Genomic DNA, 10,147 nt, shown 5'->3' with positions numbered 1-10,147 from the left:
CAGATCCTTTGCAGCCTTTCCAGCTGCTAAAAGTACTTTGAACCGTTTCCTTATTTCCCTTCCCCACGTCAGCAAGCGCTGGACGGGAGGGGCCAGGCTGGGGCCTGAGGAGTGCCGGGGTGAGGGGGAAGGTGGGGCCAGGTGATGTGGGAAGAAGAGTGCAAAGGGCGGAGGCGGTGTGGCAGGGGTTTGGGGAGGAAGAGGAGGCCAGGTGGAGGGATAGCTCAGTGGTTTGAGTATTGGCCTGCTAAACCCAGGGTTGTGAGCTCAATCCTTGAGGGGGCTGTCATGGAGTCCCCAGGCAATGCTCTGGAACTGCTCCCCACGAAGACAGGCAGGACTCTGGGGAAGTCTCCTCTCTGAGCAGCCTGTCCCCAGGTCAAGAAGCTCACCCGGCTTCCACCTTCCTGGGTCTGACCTCGGAGCATTCAGCATCCTCTGAATCCCCTCTGTGCGCTTCCCACAGCGAGTCCGCCCAGGCGGGGTGCTGGGGAAGCCAGAGGGTCCTGCCCCCCAACTTTGCAGCCAGACGGGACTCTCAGCCAGCCAGTAAAACAGAGGTTTATTAGATGACAGGAACATGGTCTAAAGCAGACCTTGTAGGTGCAGAGAACAGGACCCCTCAGCTGGGTCCATTTTGGGGGGCAGGGAGCCAGACAACCACGTCTGCACTTCACTCCTCATCCCCAGCCAGCCCCAAACTGAAACTCCCTCCGGCCCCTCCTCCTCCGGGCTTTGTTCCTTTCCCGGGCCAGGAGGGCACCGGATTCCTTTGTTCTCCCACCCTTCAGCTCTCACCTTGCAGGGGGGAAGGGCCCAGGCCATCAGTGGCCAGGAAACAGGGTGTTGGCCATTCCCTGTGTCCAGACCCCTGCACACACCTGCCCTCAAGGACTCTGCAATGATCACACCCCCTTATCCCACCCCCTAGAGACTTAAGAACTGCAGGGATGGGGGGGGTGAAGAACGGAGCAAAGTGCCAGCAGCTCCCTCCCACGGAGGCACGTGTCCTTACCCAGCCGTTCCCCCACTGAACCTTCCAGCCGGCACAGCCATAGTTAACTGTGAACCACCACCTCTTCCCCTCCGGCTGGCAGCACAGATCTCACCCCCTGGCGTCCCTTCACCTCCCAGCCCTGCCGTGCAGCCGCCGCCCTCCACCCCAGAGCCAGCTGCATTTGGGCCATGACGTCTTTCCCACATTGCAAAGCGTAGGCGGACTCAACTCTGGGGGGGAAGGGGTTAATGTCTCCACACCTCCGGGGCTAAGGCTGCCCTGCTCCGGTTGGGACCCAGGCCCAGGCCCCTGGACAAGAAGCGTCCAGCTCAGGCCCTGTTGCGCAAACACCTCAGCTGGGGTGGGGGGGAGTCGGAGGAAGCACCCGGAGCCACAGCCTGGAGTCTGACCCCAGCCACAAAGTGGGTGCAGGGAACCTGTCCCGCATGGCGCTGATCAGCCTTAGGGCCCCAGCTGGCTGGTCCCCTGCACCCACCCTGCCAGCCAAGTTCCCCTGCCCTGTCTGCAGCCCCAACCCCACCCCCAGCAAGATGCCAGCAGCTGCCTGCTCTGACCCTGCCAGGCCAAGGAGTCACCCCTGGCTGGCGCACGCAGGTGCCTCCGGGCTGGGCTCAACCCACCCATTGAGGCTGGGCGTAGCTGGGCCCTGTGGGCACCGCGGTCAGCACCCGCTCAGCCCTGGGTGCTGCCATAGACAGAGCCCAGACACAGCGGTGGGAGCCAGGATGGGGAAGCTCAAACCAGGTCACGGCTCTTCTCTTTAAAAAAACCAAAGCAGTGTTTATTCACCCCACAGCCCACTCAGCCCCTCAGGACAGTGAGGAGACCCCCCTGCTCCAGTCCACCACGTGGCGGTGGGGGGCTGCCACACCGGCATTTCACAAAACAAAGGGAAGCCACAAGTGAGGCTGTGAAGTGGTACCATCTGCTGCGGGGTTCCTGCTCACCCCGCAGTGGTGCAATCCACTGCCGAGCTCCTGCTTGCCGTGCAGTGGTATGATCCGTGGCAGGGCTCCAGCTCAGCCTGTGGCCCCCTCAACCTGCCATGGTCTGATCCGTGGCCAGCACTCCAGCTTAGTCGGCAGTGGTATCACCCATAGCTCCCCTTACCACGCAGTGGTATGATCCGTGGCCTGCTCACCTGTACTGGTATGATCTCTGGCAGGGCTCCAGCTCACGCCGCAGTGGTATTGCCCGTGGCCCCTTCACCATGCAGTAGACTGATCCGTGGCAGGGCTCCAGCCAAATCTGGAGGCGGCGGTATCACCCGTGGCCTCCTCACCATGTAGTGGTATTGCCCGTGGCTTGCCACGGGGTCTCTCTCTGCCCACAATTTGCGATTGGTCGGGCCCAGGCACCTCTGCGTCGGGGACCTCCAGCCAAGGGCAGCGCTTCTGCCTCTAGCATGCCTGCCCGCCTCGGCGTCCCCACTGCCAAGGGCCTCTCTCCCGGCACCCTCTCCAGCCCAGCCAGACCCTGCCCCCAGAACTCCTTGCCACCCCCATCACATGCCACCCCATGTGCCCCCATCATGGCATCCCAGCTCCTCCTCCTCCCCCCCACAAGGGGGAAATGTGCCCTCCTCAGACCTCACACCCTCCAGGCCCCTCTGCGGGGTAAGGGGGGAGAGATGGCTACTCCCAGCCCCCTCACTCCTTGGCACAGTGCCTACCACCTCCCCATTATAAAGCCCCCAAGGCCCATGGACTGAGCCTCCCCCTGCCCTGGAGGGGACCCTCTATGTGGGATCCCTCCGCCCCTCTACCAGCAAGGGGCTCAGTCAGTGCCAACTGGGACGGGAGCTAGACCGAGACACCCCGCGCCCTCATCCAGTCCAGGGGCTGCCACGTGGCTCCCGGCCACGGCTCGCCCAGGGTGCCCGCCTCACCTCAGGCACAAAGCCTCTGGACGCTCGACCCCAGACCGACCGCCGCCTCCCAGCCCCCCTACAGTCCCTTGGTGCCCTGCACCAGCAGCGTAGCCTTGGCCACCTTCGGCCGCCCCTGGCGCCGCAGCAGGCGGGCAGCGTTCTCCGGAAGGGGCGGCTGGTAGCGGTAACGGTAGCCGTAGGCCCGCAGGTGGTAGGTCAGGAACTCCAGGGTGTACATCAGCTCGGGGCTCACGTAGTGGAAGGAGACGGCCAGGTCGGAGCAGCACTGGGGGCCCTGCAGAGCGTGGGAGGGCAAGGGTTCATGGGAGAGGCCCCGAGCCAGGCAAAGGGGTGTGACTAGGGCAGGAGGAGCAGCCCCAATAGAGATCCCCCCCTTCCCACCCACCCCCCTGGTGCAAGCCACGGGACCGTCCTGCTACGAGCCTCCAATGAGCAGCAAACAGGCAGCGTGCTGGACCTCCCCCCAACTCCCTGCCCCCAATCCCATCCCTGCTCTCTTGGGGGCAGAACGGGCGTTGGCTCTGGACCAGGAGCTGGCCCCCCCTCGGGGCAGCACCGCTGGCTGGCTACTGCTATTAACTCTGCCCGCTTATCCACTGGGTTCCACGGGGCACCGCGATCCCCCGCAGCTTCGGGAGCTGCCCATCTGCAGGAGCGCGGGCACGCAAAAGTACCAGAGGCCCCAGGGACCAAGCCAACGTGAGGCTGAGAGGCCACCGGTGGGACCCAGGCAGCTACGTGGGGTCCACGTGCTGCTGGGGGGTCTTAGAGGCCTGCGGGCTGGGTACCTGGCACCCCGGCCTGGACCACGGAACCACCTCCCCTGGCCACGGAGGAGCCGGAACAGCAGGGCCTGCGCTCAGTTGGGCCTGGGCACCCGCACCCGAAGGATGCCACGAGGGGATAAAAGCAGCCCAGGCACCCAGGCCCAGGGGAGAGGAAGGGAAGGCAGCCGGGGCACCCACGCTCAGAGGGTACCACGGGAGGGAGGCACGCAGGCGGCCACATACCTCCACAATGGGATAGTAGCAGTAGTTCCAGTACCAGAAGCTCTTGGAGAACTTCCCGGTGAGGTGGGATTCGGGCCCAAAGGGGTGGAAAGTCTCCCGCCCAGCGGCGTCCCGGGAGTCCCCCGCCCGCACCCCCATCTTCTCCATGCACTGGCCCAGCGCCAGGTCCTCCACCGAGGTGGTGTGGCTGCACACCTGGGTCCTGAAGCCCTCCACGAAGCGCCTCAGGGCCTCCTTGCTGAGGACGTAGCCGGCCCCGCCGCTCATGTAGCCCTGCTTGGCGAAGGGCTTGAAGCGCTTCCCGAAGTAGACGGGCGCCTCGGGCGTGTGGTTGGCCAGCAGCCAGCGCAGGTTGTCCAGCACCACGAAGGTGTCGTCGTCCGCCTTGAGGAACCAGTCGGCCTGCTCCAGGTGGTGCTGGTGGACATACTGGAAGGCCCGGATGGTTTTCCAGTACAGCTGGTCCCGGCCTTCCTTGGTGTCCAGCCCCACGGCGGGGAAGCCGTCGTCCTGCACCGAGCTCATGAAGAGCACCACGTTGCAGTGCCGCGCCCACGTGGCCTGGACGTGCCGGGCCTTGGTCTCCAGGTTGCTGGGGCCCGTCATGACCCAGCACAGGATCCGCACCTTGCTGTACAGCTCGGCCGCGGTGACGCTGACCTCCCCTGGGCACGGAGAGAGCATTAGGCGCACGGGGGCGGCCGGGGGAGACACCCCCACCTCCCCAATTGCCCCAAGACTGAGCCGGCCCCTGGCATTGCAGGTAGGCGCGGGCGCCGGTGCCAGGGCCTCCCGGAGCCCATCGAACCTGGTGTACACGCTGAACCGGGCAAGGACAATGGGAGGTGAGGTGGGGCAGGCTTCTCTCATTTACTGAAAGTGCAATAAATCTAGGCCAGGGTGAAACTGCCCAGGAGGCACCATTCTCCAGTTCCTCCTGCCACCCACCTCCGGGGGGCAATTCCTGCCAATTCCAGTGCACGTGCTGGCCAGCCGCACAGCTGCATCAGGGGTTCCCTGCCCCGGCGCCAGGATCCCCTCCGTCTCCGCCAAGCAGCCGAAGGGGGCAGGGGAGTGGGGGTGTGAAGGCTGCAGGGGGCTGGTGATTTTCCGGGGGTCTCCTGCCAGCTGGCACAGGAGGGGAGCTGCAGCCGAGTGGAGGATGGAGCCCGATCCCCCTAGTGCGGCTGCCAGGATCAATCTGAGGGGATCCCCCAGGGGAAAGTGCTGCTGGAGAGCCCCACCCCACAGCCCCTGGTCCCAGCTTGGCTGCCCCGCTCCCTCTCCCAGCCTCTGCACGATCAATCCACAGCCCCCCACCCCCTCTCCCCTACGGCCACTGCGCCCCACGGCCCTTGCAGGATCCCTCCATCCCCCCAGTGCCCCCCACCTTTGGCATCGCTCACCTGAGAGGTGCGGGTGGCCAGTGCTGAGGAGCGCCAGGTGCTGGACGACCCAGAAGGGGTCGACATCAGGGTGGGGTGTCTGGCTCTCGGGGCCTGGGGGCTGCGGCCAGAGCAGGCCGTTGAGCAGGTAGAAAGTGCTGAGGAAGCCGATCACGATGCCCACATGGAAGGCCAGCCAGGGGCCCTTGAAACCCCCCAGCACCATGCTGCCCAGGGAGGGCTTCACACGGCCTAGGGGGAGAGAGCGGGTCAGGATGCTGGCGTGGGGGGCGCTGAGTGAAGCCACCAGAAGGGGCGACTCTTCCCCGCACCTTCCCCGCACTTTACAGCTTAATCGTTAATTAACAGCCAGGCTCAGCTGGGACAGGAGCAGAGTCCAAAGCTAAACCCATAAAGGGGCAGAGACAGTGGAAACGCCGCCCCCTCCACCCCCCTGGCACCGGTGCCCGCACCCTGCCAGGGTCCAGGATCTGACCACTTTTTCCCAGCTGTTCCCCCACCTGGCCGGGATTTCTGCCCCACACTATCCCCCCTCCCCAGTTCCTTCTGCAACACTCGTAGCCCTGAGCGAGCTGGGACAGGGATCGATCCCCAGTCCCCCACCCCCTACAGCCCCCAGGGTCGTGGCAGAGATGGGGGACTAGGAAGAGGGAAGCCAGCCAGAGGCACATTTGCCAGGAATGTCCTACCCCAGCAAACATGCCAGGAGGATGATGGGGGGCGCATCCCCAGGGCCTGCCCTGCTGGGCGGTGAGGCAGGAAAGGTGTGGGGGGGCATCAGTCTTCAGAGGGGACCCTAACCTGAGCTCCCACCCCAGGGGGATGCTAGCGACTCCAGGGGGACCCAGCCCACGGGTCTGCCTGGGCGATTGCTACCACAGGCAGGATGTTGGCAGAGGCTATTCCACCCCTTCCACCCCTCACGGGCCCGCGTCCCCCCCCACGGGACGGGTCCTGCCCTTCTGCTCCGGGGACCCCAGCCCTCTTCCGGGCTCACAGCTGGCTCAGAAATGAGGTGGAAATAACCCCAAACCCACAGAGCGGTGGAGTGGGGGGGGAAGCAGAGGCAGACAATCCAGAGAGCAACAGTCAGGTCTAAACTAGGTCAATCCATCCCAATGGGTGACGCCAGGACCTTCAGGGAGTCTATGGGGCTGGGCAGCCACGCGTGGGGGAACCAGACCTCCCTCCACCACCTCAAGCCTCCCCACCCCATGATGGGAAGTGTCTCCCCCTCCCAGCCCCTTTGCCATCCCTGCCCTCAAGCATCTGGGGGGAGCTGCCCCCCATCACTCACCAGGAGAGCGTAGCCCCTAGGCAGCCAACAGCGCCCAGAGACTCCAACAGGTGGTTGGGATCCAATGAGCGCCCCAACCCCTGTCCCCCCCAGGCTGCTGGGAAGGGCTGGTGGCCACAGCAAACAGGAGCTGGCTGATGAGCACGGAGGAGGGGTTTCTATAGCAACCGGGGGGGGGAGCTCTCTGTCCAGCCAGACCCCGCTGGAGGGAGGGGATGGATGGACAGAGGGACAGAGGGACAGACCCGCCCAGTGCACTTCACATGGCCCCCCTGGATCTCCTCCCCACCTAGGCCTCCACCCACCCAGTGCCCCCCCACCCTCCTTGTGGCACCCCCATGCAGTGCCCTCCATCCCTGCCCCCAGTGCAGCCAGTATCCTTGCCCTCAAGGGACCCTCCATATGCCCCAGGTTCCCACCCCAGCATCCAAGGGGACCCTCCCTCAGCCAGCCCCCCCATCTCCTGCCCCCCTCCACCCAGAACACCCTCTGATTCAAGTGATCCAGACAGCCCCCGAGCCCCACCCTGCAACCTCCATCTCCCCGCTCCAGGGGTGCCCCCCCACATACACTGACACCTGGCACCCACGCCGAGCCGCCCCCCACCTTCCGTTCAGAGCTGGGCTCTTTACTCGCCAGCCCCTGGAGGGCTCAGAGCCAGGCTGGTCTCCTCTCCCTAAGTGGGACCGGCCCCAGAATTAAATTAACCCCCTAGCACCCACAGTCCAGGTTCTTCTGTTTGCAGTAGGGGTCACCTTCCCATCCGAGTGGAGCGCAGGGGCCAGGGGAATTAAAGGACAGGAGCAGAGCAAGACAAAGGGCACCAGGGTACAACCCTCCAGAGGGAGCGATCCTAGGACCCAAGCAGACGGGGCAGCCCCACGGCAGGGGAGAGAGCGGGGTGGGCAGAGAGAGATGCCCTCTCTGTGGGCAGAAGGAGGAGAACAGAGAAACCCTGGGGGTGGGGACGGAAGGGGTCAGAGGGAAGAGGGAGGTAAGAGGGGCAGTGCCAGGGAAGGGAAGGAGCATCCAGGGGCAGAGGATGGGGGGCACTGGGGGGGGGGAGTCCGGAGGACATGGGAGGGAGAGGGAAGGGAGCACCCAAAGGGAGACAGAGTTGCAGGGGGATGGGGCAGACGGGGGGACCCCGGGGGAGACGGGGTGGGGAGGGGAGGGGGAGACACCGGGTGGGAGTGGGGCAGAGGTGTGGGGAGACATAGGGGGTGGGGCTGCTTTGATCTAAAGCCCCCCAAGTCTGGGGGGGTGTCAAGGGACCCGTGGCACCGTTACCTTCCCAGGGCCGCGGGGGCAGAGCAGAGCGGGGCGGGGCGCGGCCGGACCCCCAGCAAAGCCCCCACCCCAGGCGCCCCACAGCCGCCACCTGCCAGCGGAGTCTCCGCAGCGGAAGCACCCAGCGCTACATTGTATCCAGCTCGGCCATAAGGCCCCGCCCCGCCCTGCGCCCATTGGCCGCCGGGCTGCCAGCCCCCACCCCAACCGGCTCCTCATTGGCTCAAGGACCCCCCACCCCCATACAGGAGGCCCTGGGGCAGGTTTCTTCCCCTTATGGAGGGAGACCTGGGGGGCAGACTCCCTACCCCCCCGCGGATTGGGGGGACAAAGAAGGGGGAGGGGTAGTCACAAGGGGAGAGGACCCAGTCCCCGCCGCTCCCCCTCTTCAGCAAAGAAATGGGGGCCTGGGGAGGAGGAGGAGTGGGGGGAAGCGGGCTGGGGAGCTCCTTGCCCCATATCCGGGTGTGGTCCCACCCTACCCCAGTACCTGTCCCCCTGCCCCATAGCTGGGCGTGGGGAACATATGGTCCATATGGCCTGTAGCCGGGTGTGTCCCATGCCCTCTGCCCTGTTGGGGGGAGGTGTCCTCGCCTTGACACCTCCTGTCTCCCTGCTGCTCACCTGGCTAGGCTGGTGGTTTTACTGGTTTGGCAGGAAATCCGTTTCCTGCCCTTCCCTGTGAAGCCAGATTGTACCTACATGAGCAGGATGGAGCCCAGCCATTGTGCAGAGCGGTGGGGGTGGGGGCATGTTCATTGGGGTTGAACCCTCCTACCCCTGCTGACACCCCCATTGCCCCAGGGCAGGATTTGGTCCACGCTGGGCCGGGGCCTATTCTCTGCAGGATAAATGTTTGTTCTCCTTACCTGGATGAGTAGAAACAAAGAGCAGGATCTAAACGACCCCTTCATCTGATCCAGTGAGCTAACCGCACACAGCAGCTGCTCCTGGGGCAGGCACAAAATGCCCTGTGACCGGGGGGGCCTGTTAGCAACCCAGGATGGAGCCCTATTCCCATTGCCCCAGGACACCTGTGCACACCTGCATGCAGCAGCTGTGGGACAGCCCAAAGCATGCCCCACCCCTACCCAAGGAAGGGGATTCCTGAACTGGGCCGAAGGCACAGGCCTGGATTTGCCAGCCTCAGATGGAGGCAATAGGACAGGAGGCTGGGGGCGGGTGGGAGGACGGGTCCAATGGGCAACAATAAGACTCCTGCAGGCCCTGTCTGATCGCCCGCCCCTCCCCCCCCCGAGCCCTCTATTTGCACACACAGTGGCCCACTTTGCCCACAGAGCTGAAGTAATTGTGCATGAGTAAATCCGTTCCACGAAGTGGCAAAAAGTCAACAGCCCCTTCCCGCCTGACTGCAGCCAGCCCCCCGGGTCAATTGCACAAGCGGACCTGCTGCGAAGGCTAGAAAAACAGAAAGCCGGGATCCAGCAGGACCCAGATGTGGCCCGGCTGGCTAGATACCCGCAGGGGCCTGAGGGCTGATGCCAAGGATGGCCTGCAACAGCTTGACAATACCCTGGTGTGACGAAGTGGGACAGTTCTTAATGTTTCTTCTGAATAGTGTGGGGGTGCCTCAGTTTCCCCTAGGCAGTTCTTAAGTATCTAGGTGGTGCGATAAGGGTGTATGATCATTGCAGAGTCCTAGAGGGCAGGTGTGTGCAGGGGTCTGGACACAGAGAATGGCCGACACCCTGTTTTCTGGCAACTGATGGCCTGGGCCCTTCCCCCCTCCAAGGTGAGAGCTGAAGGGCTGGAGAACAAAGGAATCCTGGCCCGGGAAAGGGACAAAGCCCAGAGGAGGGGGGGCTGGAGAGAGTTTCAGTTTGGGGCTGGCTGGGACATGGAGTGAAGTGCAGACGTGGTTGTCTGGCTCACTGCCCCCCAAAATGGACCCACCTGAGGGGTCCTGTTCTCTGTACCTACAAGCTCTGTTTTAGACCATGTTCCTGTCGTTTAATAAACCTTCTGTTTTACTGGCTGGCTGAGAGTCCCGTCTGACTGCGAAGTTGGGGTGCAGGACCCTCTGGCCCCCCCAGGACCCGACCTGGGCGGACTCGCTGTAGGAAGCACAGGGAGAGGCAGAGGATGCTGAATGCTCTGAGGTCAAACCCAGGAAGGTGGAAGCCGGGTGAGCTGTGTGTCCTGCTGGCAGTCTGCTCCCAGAGAGGAGACTTCCCCAGAGTCCTGACTGGCTTCATGGGGAGCAGTTCCAGAGCA

At 64.2% G+C, this 10,147-nt stretch overlaps 1 protein-coding gene across 2 annotated transcripts; it reads right to left on the bottom strand.

The window, feature by feature from the left end:
- Nucleotides 1-1,772: 1,772 nt before the first annotated feature.
- On the bottom strand, nt 1,773-8,021 carry LOC140900888 (glycoprotein-N-acetylgalactosamine 3-beta-galactosyltransferase 1-B-like). 2 transcript variants are annotated; one of them, XM_073318819.1, is made up of 4 exons: nt 7,913-8,021; nt 5,326-5,556; nt 3,920-4,584; nt 1,773-3,183 (listed from the first exon to the last, which is right to left on the bottom strand). In XM_073318819.1, exons 2-4 carry the CDS (start codon nt 5,528-5,530, stop codon nt 2,965-2,967), a joined length of 1,089 nt encoding a protein of 362 aa, XP_073174920.1. In that variant the 5' UTR covers nt 5,531-5,556; nt 7,913-8,021; the 3' UTR covers nt 1,773-2,964. The 2 variants fall into 2 exon arrangements, with proteins under 2 accessions (XP_073174920.1, XP_073174921.1); XM_073318820.1 differs by lacking the exon at nt 7,913-8,021 and adding an exon at nt 6,623-6,778.
- Between the last annotated feature and the right edge of the window lie 2,126 nt (nt 8,022-10,147).

The sequence above is a fragment of the Lepidochelys kempii genome, chromosome 20, assembly GCF_965140265.1.
Source record: "Lepidochelys kempii isolate rLepKem1 chromosome 20, rLepKem1.hap2, whole genome shotgun sequence".
In the NCBI taxonomy this organism is placed as follows: domain Eukaryota; kingdom Metazoa; phylum Chordata; order Testudines; family Cheloniidae; genus Lepidochelys; species Lepidochelys kempii.
The sequence above is the reverse complement of the archived record's forward strand: the minus strand, read 5'-3'. Positions and strand labels throughout refer to the sequence as shown.

Bases quoted from the DNA above. Each gene is read 5' to 3' on its own strand.
- LOC140900888 (XM_073318819.1), bottom strand. From the start codon at position 5,530: ATGGTGCTGGGGGGTTTCAAGGGCCCCTGGCTGGCCTTCCATGTGGGC. The intron at 4,585-5,325 runs GTGAGCGATGCC...CTCCGTGCCCAG, and splicing joins TGGCCACCCGCACCTCTCAG to GGGAGGTCAGCGTCACCGCG. The intron at 3,184-3,919 runs GTATGTGGCCGC...CACGCTCTGCAG, and splicing joins GCTACTATCCCATTGTGGAG to GGCCCCCAGTGCTGCTCCGA.